Raw genomic sequence first — 17,767 nt, 5'->3', positions numbered from 1 at the left:
TTCATTCTGTGGGTTGGGTTGTCTTTTCACTTTCTTTGTTCTTTCTTTTGTCTTTCTTTGTCATCATACTTTATGATTTCTTGTGAACTAAATATTTTCTAGAGGACAAGCATTGTAAGTATTAACATTGGAATCAGTGAAAACGATCAGTATAGATCAAGTTTTTAAGTGATATTTTCTCAGAAATGTATGTGTACAGGCTATTGAAGATTATCTATCAGCAATTGGTCTTGGAAAAGCATAATTTTTGAAGAACTCTCTTGCCCTGTGAGAGTGATCTAATATGAATGAATAAAATATATTTCTGTAGTTGAACTGAAAATAGGTACATCTCTGTTGTTGAATTCTAATAATTTTATTGTCTTTAAAAATTTACATACAGTACAATTCCAGTGTTCTTTTGAACTTGCTATTTTCTCAAAATTCACACAGCTAACCCAATAACACTCTTAAAGCCTTAAGCATGGTAATTTTATAAAGCCTCTTCTTTTAATGTGTCTCCTAAAGTCCCCTTATAAAATGTCTTCTTTTAAAATAGCCATCTTTGGAATACTTGATGATGCAGAGTTTTATTTATGTATGTTAGTTGTTTCAAGCCACTTCACATCATGGTTGTTGTATGATCAATGTGGCAAGAGTGAATATAAGACAATGCAAGTATGGACCACTAGTTATGTTGAAACTCAGACCCTTTGAGGATGCAAAAGAGAACCAGCAAGTATGCATCCTTCAAGTTGAGTAAAAGCTAAACAAACATACATCGGATAGAAACAAACAACAACAAAATCCTTATGGCTTTGTTGATCACCGTGGTGTTTAACTGACTCTATTTTAAGACATTCCTACACTTAGCCCTCTCTCCCTACTCAAGGTGCAGCAAATCACTTTCTTGTTAATAATGCATGTCTGTATCTTATCTTGGCTGTGTCTGTATTGCAGTCCACGGTTCAAGTCCTCAAGGCCACTGCCAGCACCCTGGCACACAGGGGCCTTCTGCTGTCTTTGTTGTCCTGTTGACTGCTAAAGAACTCAGACTAACAATGGTACTGCCCACATCCATGAGTTACTTTTTGCTTGTTGTCATCTGTTGCCTTTCAAGTCTTTTCTGGAATCTAATGGGTTTTTTTTTGTTTGTTTTATTTTGTTCTGTTTGGTCTGGAACCCAGAAGACATTTATCTAGTAAAATATTAGGTGATAATTTTCTAAGAATTATTTCAACAGATTTAAACATTTTTTCTTTAACATAGGTGAGTCAAAGTCATTTACACTACACAAAAGTTAAGCATGTTTCCATCACCACTTTGCAGATAATAAAACGTTTTCATTTCCATGTCCATGGGGAACTATGCCCCCCAAGGTCCTCCACACGTGGGAGGGAAGAATCTGTTCAGGAACTCTCTGAAGTCAGTATTCATCAAGAAATGGGTATTTTGGATGATCACACCACATGAGCATTTCCACGAAGCGGACATTTTCACTCCAGGCTTCAATGTCCTTCATTCAGTGAGAGAAAAGTCAAAGGCCTGAAGGTTTTCCTTGATCTTTTCAGGATTAAAGCTTTTAGGAATGACAGCCACCCCTTGCTGGATGTTGAAACGCAAAACAACTTGAGCTGTCATCTTATTGCACCTTTTTAGAAGTGCGCCCTTTAACGAAGGCGGAGAAGATATATTTGTCCAGGTGGGATTCCTAGTGGTCCCCAAAGGGCTATATGCAATCATGACAATGTCATGTTGTTGGCAAAATTTCGAAAGTTTTGGCTGGGTGTAATATGGGTGGCACACAATCTCGTTGCTGACTGGCTTGGGTTTGAATTCTGGGTTGTTCTGGATGAGCTCCAGCTGGCCTGCTGTTAAAACTGGATACTCCGAGGGATTTCACCAAGCCAGCATCTTTGCAAGCTTCCGAAGTTTCCCAGGTGGCACACAGATTTGACTTGTGATATAACCATTTGCCATTCTCATGTATAGGGTAGACTTCATCTCCTGGCTTACGGACCTTGGGTATTTCAATGATGTAAAGATCCACACAATCTAGCTAGAGAACCTTGAGCATCCTCTCTAGGCTTGGGCAGACCAGCTCTGGGTCATGATTTGTAGCCCACAGCTTTCCACAGTAGAAGATATCCTTCCTCTGCACCTTTCCTTCTGCTATTTCCCCCTGATGGCCTCCCCAACTTCATTTTGGTAGATGTAGGCTTCATCAGTGTGTCAGCACCCCAGGTCAATGACAACCTTCACTGATGAAGACTCAGGCTAAATGTAGAGACAGACTACTTGGGCTTTAGTGACATCTCTACCTACCACCTATTTGCTGTGTGGCCTTGAGTAAGTCATTGGCTCACTTAGGGGTCAATTTAGGCTCTGAGTAGGTACCAAGTCTGACGACAGGAATGCTGTTTCCATCACTTAGAGGTATGCAGTGATCTGTAGGACTCATTTTCTTCATAGTGTCCTTTGATGCACAAAAGCTTTTAATTTTGATGAAGTCCAATGTATTAATTTTATATTGAATTGCTGTGACTTTGGAGTCTTGGCTATTCTTGTACATTAATTTTTCATATCAATTTTGGAATCAGCTTATCTTGTCCTAAAATTTTTTGTTGGTATTTTCAATGAAATAGATTGATTAATTAAGGGAGAAGTGTGGTCTCCTTAAAAGAGAGCTTCCTATCAAAGAAGGGTATGCCTTTCCATTTACCCAAGTCCTTTCGGTGTTCTTCAGCCATGTTTTAACATTTGTTTTATATAGATACATTACAACTTTTAGACGAAGTTTATGTCTAGGTTATAATGTTTTATTATTGTAAATTACTCTGATGTTTAAATGTTGGCAACTAACACAAGTGTTTAAAATACTATGTGAGCTATAGTATTTCAAACTATTCTATGATCCAAATTCAGGCCAAGTTCAGATCTGCAACCTCAGATCTACTCCAGCTCTTTGCTTTATAGATAAGGAAGCTGAAGTCTAGAGATGTTGAGTGACTGACTCCAGGCCACACAGCAAGTAGGTGGTAGGTAGAGATGTCACTAACGTCCCAGGAATCTATCTCTACATTTGTCCTGACTCTGAATCCAGGGCTGTCATTTTACCAGCCACCATAAAATATTTGAGAGTCTAGGAAAATGGCAACTGTTCTTATATCCATCAAGAACTTGTATTTGCCTGGAGGTGGACTTTACCAATCAAGATAGGAATTAGATAAGAATTATTTTTTAATTTTTTTTTTTTAATCTTTTTTTCTGAGACGGAGTTTTGCTCTGTCGCCCAGGCTGGAGTGCAGTGGCGCGATCTTGGCTTACTGCAAACTCCATTCACGCCATTCTCCTGCCTCAGCCTCCCCAGTGGCTGGGACTACAGGCGCCCACCACCAGGCCTGGCTAATTTTTTGTATTTTTAGTAGAGATGGGGTTTCACCGTGTTAGCCAGGATGGTCTCAATCTTCTGACCTCGTGATCCACCCACCTCGGCCTCCCAAAGTGCTAGGATTACAGGCGTGAGCCACCGCGCTTGGCCAAGAATTATTTTTTTTTAAAAAAGAACATTAAAACAACGGTCAAATGAGAGAAAAAGCAAAATTCAGACAGACAGATACATACACACACCCCAAACCCTCAGACCTCCGGGGCTTCCTGCCTGTGAACCGAAAGGGGGAGTGTGAGTTTCTTGGCCTGTCGGCAGGTGCTTCTCAAAGGCCCCACAGTCCTCCACTTCCTGGGGAGGTAGCAGCAGAATAAAACTAGCAGAGACTCCTTTTCTCCTCATCCTCCCGGCCACCGCTGCCTCAGCCTCTGCCTCCCAGCCTCTTTCTGAGGGAAAGGACAAGATGAAGTGGAAGGAGCTTGTCACCGCAGCCATCCTGCAGGCACAGTTCCCAATTACAGGTAGGGCCGATGTGTCCACGGCAGGGAACTTCTAGAAACTCTTTGTGTATGTGGAGGGGGGCGGGGTGGGCGTGGGTAGTGGAGGGTGGTGAGGGGCTGGGGTCTCCTTCGAATCCTGCCCTCCTCAAATCAATGGGCAAGTGAGCAGTGAGGGGTTTGGCCCGGTGCTGGCATCGGCTCTGTCACAGCCGAGCTGGGCATCAGTTCAGAGCCAGCTGCTAGAAAACACAGCTCCTCCGGGTACAGATTTTTCCAGTGATAAGAGAGGAAGGAAGAAGGAAACAAGAGAGCAAACGAGGCAGGCCCAGGGTGGAGAAACGGAGAGGGAGTGTTTCACAGAACCTGGACAGGATCAGAAAATGTCAGCCAGGCCATGTTTCGTGCTGCGACGTTCTAGTCTCTTCGGCTTCTTTCACCCTCTGGCTGGCTCCGTCACTCAGCCCCTTTTTTTCTTCCTTTGCCAACAAAGAAGATTTCATTGGTCAGTCAAGGCCATGGCCTCAAACACCCCAACGGGCCCGGGAGTAAGTGGGGGTAACTAAGGAGGAAAGGGGCACGGGCAGGAAGCACCGGGTGGCAGCCTCCACGGCGCCTTCGCCACCTCATGGCCAAGGGTCCGTGTCTAGGCTCAACCCTGTCATGGCTGTCCCCACACCCCACCGCCTGGGGCTGCCGGATGACTCACCGTCCTGGGCTCCGTGACTCACCCCAACCCGCCCCTTAGGCGGCCATCTAGCCCAGCCAGAGGGCCAGGCATTGACAGAACATGGGGCAGATGAGAGGATGTGCCTGGTTAAGTCACCACCACGAGCAGGGCCCAGCCAACAAGAGCGCTCGCTCCTCACCTCATTCCCGTTCGTGGGAGCTTTGCTGCAAGCCTTTAGCTTCCACCATGTTTTCTAGCCCAGGTAATGAGGAAGAAAACCAGTGAAAAGAGGACAAGACAAACTGCTCAGGGGGATTGGCCTCGTGGCATCTTCCTGAGAAGTGGGGCAGGCTGAATTTCAATCTAAAGAAACAGGGAAGGTGGAGCAAGCAAGTGTCCTCGGCCCACCTGACGGCTCCTGGCAGCTCACCTTGGTGTGTGGGAGTTTGTGTAGGGGCCCTGTTGGGAGGGCGGGAGAGGCCATGGGCACTTCTGCTCCCACCAGGGAGCAGGGCACAGCCTGGACCAGCACCTGGGGGATTCTGAGGCCTGTGCAGCTGCAGGGGTTTCTGTCAGATCACAGCTGTTTTCTCAGAAGAGGCTTGTGGGGTCTGAGTCACACACACAGTGTGGCAGAGTGAACGTGCCTGAGCTTGCTCAGAGCAGCCCATCCATATGTGCTGGGGACAAGGGGACGCAGAACAGCTGGAATTTAGTGACTGCAGAGGAGACAGCCAGGGGCAATAGCTCCAGCCTCTGAGCTTCAGGCTTGGGACACCCCACCAGGGAGATCATGTAACCTTTTAGGGTCTTTACCTGCAGTTTCCTTACTGGTCCATTTGTGTTCAGCTTGGAGAGACCAAGGTACGGGCAAAGTGAAGTTAGAGAGAAAAATGAAAGGCTGCTGGGTGGATGTGGCTGCCAAGCGTCGTAAACAGAACCCCACCCAGCAGACAAGATGGGGGCCGTGCCCCATTTCCACAAATAGGGGGCAGGAGGAGAAAACTGCACATTGGCTGGATTTTTTGCTTCTCAGTGCCACTTACTTTGCCTCTGTGGAGACTGACATTTTAGCTATTTTAGATAAGGCTAATAGACAAAAGTTTTTCAAAGTATAATAGCCCAGACAACAGGTACGGTAAGACAAGGCGTGACTCGGAGAGGCCTCAGCACCGAGGGCCGCGGTGGTGCTTGTGCTGCCTGAGGGGACACCTCCACAGTCTTCTATGAGCGGAAAGGCCGCTTACAGCATTTCAGTCAGGTCTTCTCTCTCTTCTTGCTCAGTTACGTGACCCATTGCATACGCCCCTTTTAAAATGTCTACTTTTTACTAAGCTGTTGCATTTGCATTTCTTTGGAAACGACCAGATCATTAGGATCAAAGCAAATGATGACCTGGTCTGTCCACATGAGGAGGCCTCCCTAAGAGAGATTCTACCAAGACGGTCACCAGGGCTTGAGGCCAGAAGAACCTATGATGGCGTGCCTGCTGGCATGGGCACACTTGTGCCTGCAGAGCCCTTAGTGCCTCTCACTCCCTACTCTGCAGTAGCCAAGAATGCACCCGGCGGTCAGTGTGGTCTTTGTCTTTTATCAGTGAGGAGATGCAGCTCTGACACACAGCCTTGGGAAACGCAAGGCTTCCAGGTTTGTGAGCAGCTCTGCTTTTAGGAAGGTGGCTGGACGTGGTGGAAAGAGCCAGGCTAATCTCAGGTGGTGTCCTAGCTGTGCAACCTTAGGCAAGTGACTTAACCTCTCTGGGCCTCAGTTTTCTCACCTCTAAAGAAAGAATTATAATACCTTCTTTGCAGAGATGTGACAATGAGAAGTAATGTAATGTGTCCAATACATAGTAGACAGCCAATAAGTAAAAATTGTGTTTACTATTACTATTATTACATCTTGGACTGTCTTCTTGTTCTCAAAACCCAGAAACAGGCGATGGAAACCCACGGCTGGAATTCTTAATTTGCTTTCAATGTGTTGTAAAGCAGCAGTGGGCATTTTCTCCATCTGTTGCAATCCAACTCATCCCTCTTATGATTTCTGGGCACACCCATACCAGCACAGAAACATAACAATGATCCCAGGGGTAGGCCCGATGGTGAACAAGGAGCAAAGCTCTGGCTGGTCATAGGATGACTGTTACACCCACCATTTTCATTTTTTAAAGATACTTACTCTGTAGGGGAATATTCTCCCGAAGTAAAAACATGTCTGAAAAAATATGTACAAGATGGGGGCCGTGCCCCATTTCCACAAATAGAGGGCAGGGGAATTGGCTGGATTTTTTTTACTTCTCAGTGCCACTTACTTTGCCTCTGTGGAGACTGACATTTTAGCTATCTTAGATAAGGCTAATAGACAAAAGTTTTTCAAAGTATCACTTTGAAAGGAATTAGAAACAAAATCCACCCAGTCATCACTGGTCGGGGTAGCCACCTAGATTCTGAAGCCAAAGGGCTATTGCGGGTGCACAGCAACTGAGTATCTAAATGCAAACGTCTTGAACACTAAATCTTTGCTGACATTGCTGGGAGGTGAATGTCAGGCAAGTTGTTAAGTGATACCAGTACACATTTTTCATCAATGGCATTTTCACCATCAGATTGTTTCGCCCTCCAATTGCCTAGCTCTGCTCATCCAAATGAGCTATTTCATTTTTCGATTTTAGCATTTCTCAGGCTTACTAGCCTAGGGATCACATCTGCTGCTGCTAAGCATCCCCCAGAAACAGTCCTGGGGAGCTCTGGCTTAGGTGAATAACCACTGCTCTACTTAATTTTAAATTCTTCGTATTTTTGCTTTTGTTCTTTAAAAAAATGCATTTAATTGTTATTGGATATACACTTTTCCAGTCAAAAGTGACCCAGCATTGTCTCTTTGCTTTGTTTGGAAGGGTCCAGATGCCCTGAGGGAAGTCTCTTAGATTAGAGTTGTCCAAACACGCACTTTGGGAATCCTTTCTCCCAAGCCTTATTTATCTAAGGCTTAGGACCTTACATAGGTCAGATAATTGAGTTAATAAATACCGGAAATAGTTCAAAATAAATTTCTTAGCTCTGCTTGGGCCAAGGCTAATTTTTATTAACACTGAAGTGATGGTGTTAGTCACTTTGAACAAACATTCAATTTGGTTAAAAAAAAAAAAATTAAACCGGTCATTTGACCTGTTAAGCAAAACAAAATGATCACTTTAGTCAATGCATGTACATAGTATGTCTTCCGGTCTAAAAAACAACTTTAAGTTCCCTGTAAACAAAGACGCCCCTGTCACACTCACAGCTCTACCCAGCACTTAGCATGGTACCTGGAGCAGAGTCAATGCGCAATAAGTATCAATAAGAATTGTTGAATGCACATTGGGAGGCCGAGGCAGGTGGACCACCTGAGGTCAGGAATTTGAGACCAGCCTGGCCAACGTGGTGAAACCCCATCTCCACTAAAAAATGCAAAAAATTAACTGGGCATGGTGGTGCGTGCCTGTAGTCCCAACTACTTGGAAGGCTAAAGCAGCAGAATCGCTTGAACCTGGGAGGCGGAGGTTGCAGTGAGCCGAGATCGCACCACTGCACTCCAGCCTGGGCGACAAAGCAAGATTCCATCTCAAAAACATAAATAAAATAAAATAAGAATTGTCAAACGAATTAAAAGGTGAGTGAATGAAGGAGATCTAGATGCTTTCATATGATTAAATTAACTTTAATAGTTTATTTGGCAGGTATATTGAATTGGCATTATTTGGACCTTTCCTCTAGAGAATGTAGTATTAAACAATGTATTTTAAAAACAAAACAAAAACCAGAAATTAAACAGGTGGAGGGGACAGGGCAGTTTGAGTGATTAGAATTATTTGAAATGAGTTGCAAGGATGGTTTAAGATAAAACCCTGCCGTTATTAAAATTTTCTGGTTGGACCATATGAAATTTCCACTATTTGTTTATTTCAGATCTACAAAAAGGATAATTTCATATGATTCAACTAACATTATAACTAAAAATAAAGAAATGTGCTCATTTTTTTCTGATTAGGCTTTAACACCGGAGAAAAGCAGAAAATAAACAAGGCTAACGCTGTTGGAGATTGTTAACTAATGAACTAAGAATAAACTAATGAAAGGCATCAAGTAGAAAAAGACTGGATTATAGTATAAATCGCAGTATCCAATCCAATCACCCAGTTTCCTCAAAATATAGAAAGAAAAAGCAAGATACTTACTATTAGTCTGGTTTGATCCAGGTTACTAAATAAATATTTCAGGTAGCCAACATTTTTCTCTTCTCTTAGTTTGAGATATTTTAATAAAGATATAAAAATCACTGAAAGAAGTTAAATATTTTTCAAAATTCCTAACAAGCCAGTCCAATAATATTGCATTCTCACTTCTTTATATCCAATCCAACATTTTTTACAAGTGCGTACATATCTTTTTATAGTTATCATAAAAAAGTTTCAAGTGCTTTTTTTCTTACTATTTTATTGTAAGCATTGTTTTCATGTTTAGCCTTTGTGATTGTTTTTAATTGCTATGTAAGCTTCCATAACACCCATGCATCGTATTTTCTTCACTATTTCCTTATTGTTGTACATTTGGACTATTTCTAATTTTTGTTATTTTAGCTAATCCTACAAGAAAATCTTTACATATGTAGCTTTTGTTACTTTCTTGGGCAAATCCAGGAATGACAATTGAAAGAATAGGTTAAAGTAAAACAGCATTTTGCGGGATACGCTAGACTTCTGTTGAAAACAATCCCATCAAGGAAAGAAAATGTGTCTCTAACTCTCTGTGACCATCTCCAAGCCTTTGTGTCTTCTCTGGAGCAGGCACTATGGTGGAGGGAGAGGAGGCTCTGGAGCCAGAAGTCCTGTGCAGCCTTCCCCTCCCCACCTCAGAACCCCGTTCTTCCTCTGTGAGATGGCGGCAATGGTGCCTCCTCACGCAGGGGACTGTGGAGCGGAGATCTGATTCGGAAGTGCCTAAACACAAAAGGCACTTGGAAAGCCAGAACCATTAGCATATGTGTCTCAGTTTCCCAATCTGCAAAATAGAATATCATTTTCCCAGTGCAGTAGTGGGGAAACACTGGACTGACATGCTTTTTTTCTTCCTCTGTCATTACATTGCAGTGTGTAGCTGGGCAGAAATTTCTCTCTAGGCTTTAGTTTTAGCATCTGTGAGATAAGAAATGAAGAGAGGGTTGAACGTCCCTTTTAGCTACAAAATAAGTTAGGTGTGCGCTTGAAATTACAAAGTTTTAAAGAACGTTTAATGACTCAGTCCCCGATCCTTACCCCACCCCACAGATATTGGCTCTCAGAATTCAGAGCCTGAACTTCCTTCTTCCTTGCCTCTCCAAATACTTTTTAAATCTGGGCTCTCACCTTATCACAGTATTTTTAACGTTCTAAGTGGGAGCCTCTACTGTGAAAAATCCAAGGACAAAGTCCATCCCTTCTGCTTGTGCATCGGCTGCAGATTTACTGGGGGCCATGCAAGGACTTCGGTTGGTGAGAACAGACTTGAAGAGAAAGCAAATTACTGCCCGAGGCAGCCAAATTGCAGTGGTGAAAAAGTTAGGCGTTTGCACTGTCCACTTTGCTTGCCTGTTATGATTTGTGCTACTCAGCAACTAATTTTCAGGCTCAAGGAGAAAAAAATAAATAGAAAGCTTTAGAACAAAGACAAGCAGGACCCTTGCCAGTCCAGACCGCCGTTCTCTGAGTGCAGCCATCCCTTTATAGTTACAAAATGCGTTTCCATGCCTTTGTTTACTGGATCCTCATAGCAATCCTATGGCAAGTAGCAGAAAAAGTAGCAGGATTTATGTCTTCTCATAAATGAAGAAAGTGAGGCTCATAGGTCTGGGGCCTTGCCTATGAGTAGAACCAGGCCACAAGCATGGTTTCTCGGGGCCCTTGTACAGGGCCCGCACCTTGAACAGTGTGCAGCTGCTCACCCAGGTCCGTGCACCCTCATATACCCAAAGACTGAATTCTGAAGCCTACTTTTAAAGGTATTCCCCTTACTAAGCACTTACTCTTTTCCTCTCAATTTTTATGGTAAAAAATAATTATTTTGATGCTGAACATTCTCATTTGATACACATTTTCTGCTGAGTATGAATATTAGGTTATTAATATAGAACTATGTTTTTCTAGAACATATTATTATGGTTCTAAATGGAGAACTTACATTTTCTCCAAATCTGATAACTCCATGATTTCCATTTTACTCTCAGAAAATGTATCTCTTTTGGAACTTCTTGAGAGGGATGGGCCTCAATTTGCAGTTCAACCCACTCCTGTGTGTGCAGGTGTGCACAGCTCACCACGCCACCTTATGTAGAGGTTATAAGTAAAATGTAAGTTACATCATATTTGAGAGGTTTTGCCCTAAATGAATTGCCCATAATTAATCTGCTTGGTAAGAGTGGATCTCCATGTGGTGTGAAGGTTTTATGTGTATGAGATTCTCTAAAAGAACAACACACCGTCACGCACAGACTCTGAATTGAGATTTGCTTTTTTGCGAACTCCTCCAGGACTGGGAGAGTTATCTTTGAATGGCAAATGTCTATAATCTATTCACAATTATTTATGTCACATTTTAGCCTGGGGTTCACCTGCAGGCTCGGCGCAGGTAGTGCAAATCCTTGTGCTGTTGACTAGAGCAAAGCAAAACATGGTTTTCTGGTGCTCAGAACAAACGTATGAAGCATTAAACAGCTGGAGATGTGAATATCTGAGACTCTTAGTGGGCTACCCCCAAAGCTGGCTGAGAGGAGGGCTGGGAAGAGGGGAAGTATTCAAATGCTGCAGCAGGACGTCTGCGATGGGCTGTAGGTGCTGTTGCCTTTGCCAAGCCATGGCAGGTGGGGAGGAGGGCTCAGAATGGAAACCAACATCACCATTTAAGATGAACAAACCTCTACTCTCCTCTTTTGCTGCAGACACTAGAGTCTACTGTGTCTTCTTGTATTTTGCTAATTCCCCACCGTGCAAAATTGTACTGGCTCCAAGACAGAATGTGAATGACAGCCCTCAGTTAGACCTGCCCTTTCGTCATCTGGGTTGGGCATGATGGTGGAGAATGGGAGAGAAGGATGATAGGGGAAACAGTAGAAAAGACAGACTGGGGGAGGGGTGGAGGTTGCAACCTGTTCCCCTGGGTTGATTGGCCTGAGCAGCCTGCTGCAGGGAGAAGGCAGCTGAGCCAGGTGACCCACTATGGGAAGAGCCTGAGCCCAAGCCCCAGGGGTTGCAGGTCAGTGTGGGTGCTGGCAATGTGCACGCCAGCATGTGTTTACCCATATGCTGTGGTGGTTGCAGGTGTCTGTGCCCCTGTGGGCCTGTGCTGGCGCATGTGGTGCTGTGTGTTTGTAGATGTGTCCTGACATGCGTGTGCAGGTGTGCATGCGTTGGTGTGTGTGGCGCATTGTATGCTCCCCTGTATGCTGATGGATGTGTGCCTGCATCTGCAGGGAAGTGTTTTTATGTGCAGCAGTGAGTGATTTTGTATGTATGGTGTGTGTGTTTAGGAGGAGTTTGGTGGCAGCAGGACAGCTCCATAGAAGGAAGGGCAAACATTACTTGAGCTCAGGGCTGGCAGTCTGGGTTCTGGGTAGGTGAGCAGAGAGGCGGAGATGTCACAGATCATGTTCCAGGGATTCTGCAGAGAAGGGAGACAAGAAAATCTCTGTCGGATCATGAAGAGGTGTGAGTGGCTTCTTCACAGCTGCATAGACTTTTCAGGTTGGTCTGGCCTGACTCCCGTCAGAGCTCTCTCATCTTCCAAGTAAGCCTGGGGTCTTTCCTTTTTTGTAGCTTTCTTCCTCTCAATTCTCCGGACTTAGAACGCAGACCCCACCCCATCCCCCACCTGCAGAAACCCTATTCACCCCTTAATTCTAAGCTCAGATGTATGGGGATCCCCCAGACCCACTGTTGACATTGTTACCAGCGTTAAAGTGACACAAGCAGGTGGAAAATTGTTGTTCTCAGAATTCAGGGTTAAAAACCCAACAGAAATAGTTCCCTCGAGTGAGGCGTTCCCAGAGCAGAGACTCGGCACCCAGATAGTTTCAGGAACACTTATCTGTCAGCAGAAAATGTCACCAGCTCCCCAAATGCTCACCAGTTCTTCCCACAGCGACCATCCTACGTATTTTGGCTAAAATAGGCAAAAATGCATTTAATGTTTTTATTTTTTCACCCTCGGAATAGGTGGGCAAACAATCCAATAAGGTGGTTCCCAATGGCCTAATTTGCCCAGCAAGATAACCAGATGGATAATGAATTTTTTTTTTGAGACGGAGTTTCGCTCTTGTTGCCCAGGCTGGAGTGCAATGCTGCGATCTCGGCTCCCGCAACCCCATCCTGGGTTCAAGTGATTCTCCTACCTCAGCCTCCCGAGTAGCTGGGATTACAGGCATGTGCCACCACGCCTGGCTAATTTTGTATTTTTAGTGGAGATAGGGTTTCTCCATGTTGGTCATGCTGATCTCGAACTCCCGACCTCATGTGATCCACCTGCCTCAGCCTCCCAAAGTGCTGGGATTATAGGCTTGAGCTGCCATGCCCAGCCATGATTTTTAATATCTGATTATTTAAACCATCTGACAGCCCACTTGACTTACCAGTTGAGTAAATATTTACCAAGCACCTTTCATGTGCCCCGAATCAAACAAACAGTCCTGCAGATGGTTGGCTCAACCAGCCCACTGACCAGGCCAGTGTCTTGAAGATGAAGGTTAAATGATTGAGAGCCCGTAAGCAAAAGAAAGTGTCCCTGGTCCCAGAAATCACGTTCTCGATTTTTACAAAAAAGTCTAAATTTGTCTTCAGGCTCACTTCTTTATGGTCTCATCTAATTTTCTTCATTGTGTGGGCCTGTGCTAATTTCCATGCTGAGTTTAGTAGCAAAGGAAGCGTATGTGGGGGATACCACCCAGGATTTTTGAGTCAGCCGAGAGAGCTTCAGAAATTCCTCCTTTGATTTCCTCAGAGTCTAGAGAAATCTTTGTCTTTTCTCCCACTTAACTATCAACGTTCAAAGCCCAGACCTACATAAAATACACAAATGCTTTCTGGACAAAATGAATCTTGTCCGTTTTCTTTGGGTTTCACTGGGAACAATAAAGATTGAGCTACAAAAGGTTGGCAAAGAGGATTATCCTTTTTCTTTCTATTAAACATAGAGGCTTCAAAAGAACAGCTCAGAAAGTCAAATAATTGTACCCACTATCGCTCACCTATCCATCTCCCTGCTGACCTGGCCTGTGAAATCCCCTTTAAAAACTTGGCCAGCTCTCACCTGCCCATTGCAAATGCCGTATTGTTAAATGTTCCCATCTATAATTCCATGAGGGAGGCTGCTATAAAGCAAACTCCTTCCATTTCAATGGAGCATCTCATCAGGGAATAGCTCTTTGGGGTGGGAGTGGTGGGGTGCCTCTAATTTTCAAAGTGTTGTAATATCTTGTTGGAAAGGGAGCTACTTGGAAACCAGAAATGGGCTGTGAATAGAGTTATAGCCACAAGCTCTTGCAGTCCAGAGGGGCTGGTGGGAAGGACATGGAGGGTAAGATTTTGGAAGCCGTTTTTGATCTTCATGACAATTTCTTGATTTTGTCAGTTTGGAAGACACATCTGTTAGTTTTTAGGTATGGCTGTAAACACAAAGTCTCAGACTTGAAGCTGACCTAATTCTTCATTTGGTTTCAGACGATAGCTTCCTCAGAAAATTCCTGTCAGCCATTTTGAAGAGCACAAAATGGCTCCTATATGCCAAGGGATAGACAGAATTTGCTATTTAGGGATTTTTTTGTTTTGTTTTGTTTTTTTAGATAGGGTCTCTCTTCTTCACTCAGACTGGAATGCAGTGGTGTGATCACAGTTCACTGCAGCCTCGAAATCCTGGGCTCAAGCAATCCTACCACTTCAGCCTCCTGAGCAGCTGGAACCATAGGGGCACACCATCGTGCCTGACTAATTTTTTTCTTTTTTTGTAGATACAGGCTCTCACTATGTTGCCCTGGCTGGCCTTGGAAACTGCTGGGCTCAAATAATCCCCCAATCTTGGCCTCCCAAAGTACTGGGATTGCAGGCATAAGCCACCATGCTGGCCTATTTAGAAATTTTTAAATTTGGAGTTGAACATTTAATAGCAGCATTCAAGCCTGGAATAATATCAATTAAGAAAGAAAAGAATAGAAATCTAACCTTCCAATTGGCCAACCATCTAAAATTCAGTGTAGAATGATCAACAAAGGAAGATGGTATTGAGTTGCTGGGTCCTCTGTATGGAGTCAGAAAAGAGGCCTGGTTCACCTGGCTCTCCATGTTTTCCCTGTAGAGTCCTTCAAACCGATGGTCTTTCTCCACCAACTTTGACCCTGGGCCATCATCTCTCTCTCCAATCACCATTCCTTCTCTTTGAAGGTTAAAAAGAAAAAATTTCAGGCCAGGCATGGTGGCTTACACCTGTAATCCCAGAACTTTGGGAGGCCAAGGCAGGTGGATCACCCGGGGTCCAGAGTTTGAGATCAGCCTGGCCAACATGGCAAAACCACATCTCTACTAAAAATAAAAAATAAAATAAAATAAAAAATAAAAAAAGCCGGGTGTGGTGGCATGCTCCTGTAGTCCCAGCTACTCAGGAGACTGAGGCAGGAGAATCGCTTGAACCTGGGAGGCTGGGGTTGCCATGAGCCAAGATCGCGCCATTACACTCCAGCCTGGGCGACAGAGCGAGACTCCGTCTCAAAAAAAAAAAAAAAAAAAAAAAAAATTCACAGGGAACATACAATAAGCCTTATTTAATGGAGTTCTGAATTATGTACATTTGAAAAAATGCAATCTAAAAAATTCATAAAGTCTCACTATTTGTGATATTTAAGATAATGTAAGATTTTACATTTATTCCTATGAGAAACTAATCAGAATTTTGCAAAATCTTTAAGAATGCATCTCTCATGTAAAGTGTAACTACTTTGTAGTCAGAAGTGGCTTGTGGCAATATCATGATTAGGCTGGGGTAGGGTTAGGGGTGGTACTGCTTAGTTCTACCTTTAGTGATAAGAAGAGTAGACAGCCAGCCTCAGCAACATAGCAAAAACCTGTCTCTTCTAAAATACAAAAAAAAAAAAAAAAAGAGACAGAGAGAGAGAAAATATTCACTGGGCACGGTGGCACCTGCCTGTAGCTACTTGGAGGTTGAGGTGGGAGAATCGCTTGAACCCGGGAGGCAGAGGTTGCAGTGAGCTGTGATCACACTATTGCACTTCAGCCTGGGCAACAGAGTGAGAGAAGGAAGGAAGGAAGGGAAGGAAGGGGAAGGGGAAGGGGAAGGGGAAGAAAGAAATGAAAGAAAGGAAAGAAAGAAAAGAAAGACGGCATCTCTCTGGGAAGATTTTCTGTGACCAGAGTGGGACTGGGCTGGTATGTCAGAATCTTGGAATATTTGAGCTGGAAAGTATTATAGTTATCTTCAGGTTCCACTTCTGGATTTTATCAGGGGAGAAATGATGGCCCTACAGAGAAAAATAATCCAGATCAAGAAACTGCCATGTCATAAGCAAATGGCAAATTCAGCCCTTAAACCCAGGACTTTTGATTCTTGCTCTAGCTGCCTGTCTTCTGGGCTGCCAAGCTGCCCTGTTATAAGTAAATGGTGCTTCTGGAGCCAGTCACTTGGGTCTCAGGTGTGTGTGATGAGACCCCACACTAGAATGACAGCCACAAAAGAGCTGCAGGTGGCTGGGCCACCTTAGCTCATCCTGTCCATGAAGGGGATGGCCTTCAACTATATCCGGGGGTACAAAAAGGCATTGGGTCATCCCCACAGTGAGGAAACCCCTCCCCCGTCCCCCTACCAGGTAGCTGTCAATGCTGCTGAGAAGCCTACCGTGGTCTCCCTCCACTCCAGCTTCTGCAGGCCAAGTGGCCATTGTTGCTAGATTTTTTTCGCCCTATAGTGCCATAGGCCCTGACCTGCCTACCTCCTGGGCAACAGGCTGCTGGAGGGTGAGGGGCAGCCCTTGTGCCTTGCCTCACATGAGCTGCACTCCTGCCACCTTCCAGAGAAGATGAATTTAGCCTTCCACCTGAATCCTTTCAGGAATGAAGCAGGCAGGCAGGCAGGCAGCAAGAAAGCTATAGACACACACAAGTAAATGTAGCCAGAGTGCTTTTAGTCTATAAAGATGTTCAGTAAAAGTTTAAGGAGTGAAGAAATGACAAAAATACCATGTATTATTCGTATATTCTAGGCTCAGACAATGTCTTATGGTATGTAAACCATATCTCAACAACAACAAAAAAGCTACTCAGGAGGCCGAGGCAGGAGGATTGCTTGAGCCCAGGAGTTCCAGGCTACAATGAGCTATGATCATACAGTCTAGACTGGGAGACAGAGCAAGACCCTGTCTCTAAAAAAGAAAAAGGAAAGAAAATGTCAGCTACGTGTAAGGGAAGCTTCACTCACCAGAGGAAGCCCTTGGAAAGTTTTGTGCAAGAGAATATTATAACAATACGTAAATATAGGTAGGATATTTAAAGAAAAGCTGTAGTGAATTATTTGCTACTCTGAGGACTCTTCTAATCTACTTGTTTTCATGAGTGTGAATTTTCATTTATTGAATTTTTGTAGAATCGACAGATATATTAACTTTTCAAAAATAGAGATGTGCCCAGTTTTTCCTGTCAGTTGTTCACCAGTGGATGAGATCTCAAAAGGTAGGCAAGATTGATCGCTAGGTTTTAGAAGGGTTTCCTTTTAAGGGCTTTTTAATGAAGCCCATTCGAACTGAGATTCCCACTGCCCCACTGCCCTAGCATCCCATTAATGACAAAGAGGGGCAGATAAATGCCTCTTTGTGCCAATAAATCAATGGCATCTCTGATTCTCTGCTGAGACTGTCCAGGACCATGGTGACCATAAGGACAGTGACCCACTGATCTTAGGCCTTGGCAGGCAAACTAGCCTTTACTAGTGATGGTGTGTCCTGTTAGGCGATGCTAGCTGGGGAGAGGAGACTAGAAACAATGAGAGAAAAACAAGTAATTTTCCTATTAGTGAAGAGGGCATGTTTTAATCATGTATTTCATCATCAGAAATATTGTCAGAGGTAGAAATGAAATGCAGAGCATAGCTGCACATTTATTTATTTTAAATGTATTTTCTGAGCAAGCACGATTGTATGTCAGGGGCTGCATTACAGTTGCTGCTC

General features: G+C 44.0%; 1 protein-coding gene and 1 pseudogene across 6 annotated transcripts in view; one reads left to right on the top strand and one right to left on the bottom strand.

Moving 5' to 3' along the window:
• Positions 1–1,405: 1,405 nt before the first annotated feature.
• Positions 1,406–2,440, bottom strand: LOC105539576 (annotated as a pseudogene).
• A 1,217-nt stretch (positions 2,441–3,657) lies between these two features.
• The window catches only part of CD247 (CD247 molecule), a 90,178-nt gene continuing 76,068 nt past the window's right edge, over positions 3,658–17,767 (top strand). For 2 of the 6 annotated variants that reach the window (XM_011979907.1, XM_011979905.1), the window contains exon 1: positions 3,658–3,888. In XM_011979907.1, coding sequence (XP_011835297.1) covers positions 3,831–3,888 — 58 coding nt within the window. In that variant the 5' untranslated portion in view covers positions 3,658–3,830. Of the gene's footprint in view, positions 3,889–9,842; positions 10,241–17,767 lie in introns of those variants that run through there. The other 4 variants (XM_011979906.1, XM_011979904.1, XM_011979908.1 and 1 more) reach the window with 3 other exon arrangements.

This window comes from Mandrillus leucophaeus, unplaced genomic scaffold, assembly GCF_000951045.1.
Source record: "Mandrillus leucophaeus isolate KB7577 unplaced genomic scaffold, Mleu.le_1.0 Scaffold207, whole genome shotgun sequence".
NCBI lineage: Eukaryota > Metazoa > Chordata > Mammalia > Primates > Cercopithecidae > Mandrillus > Mandrillus leucophaeus.
This window is presented reverse-complemented; position numbering and strand designations above follow the sequence as displayed.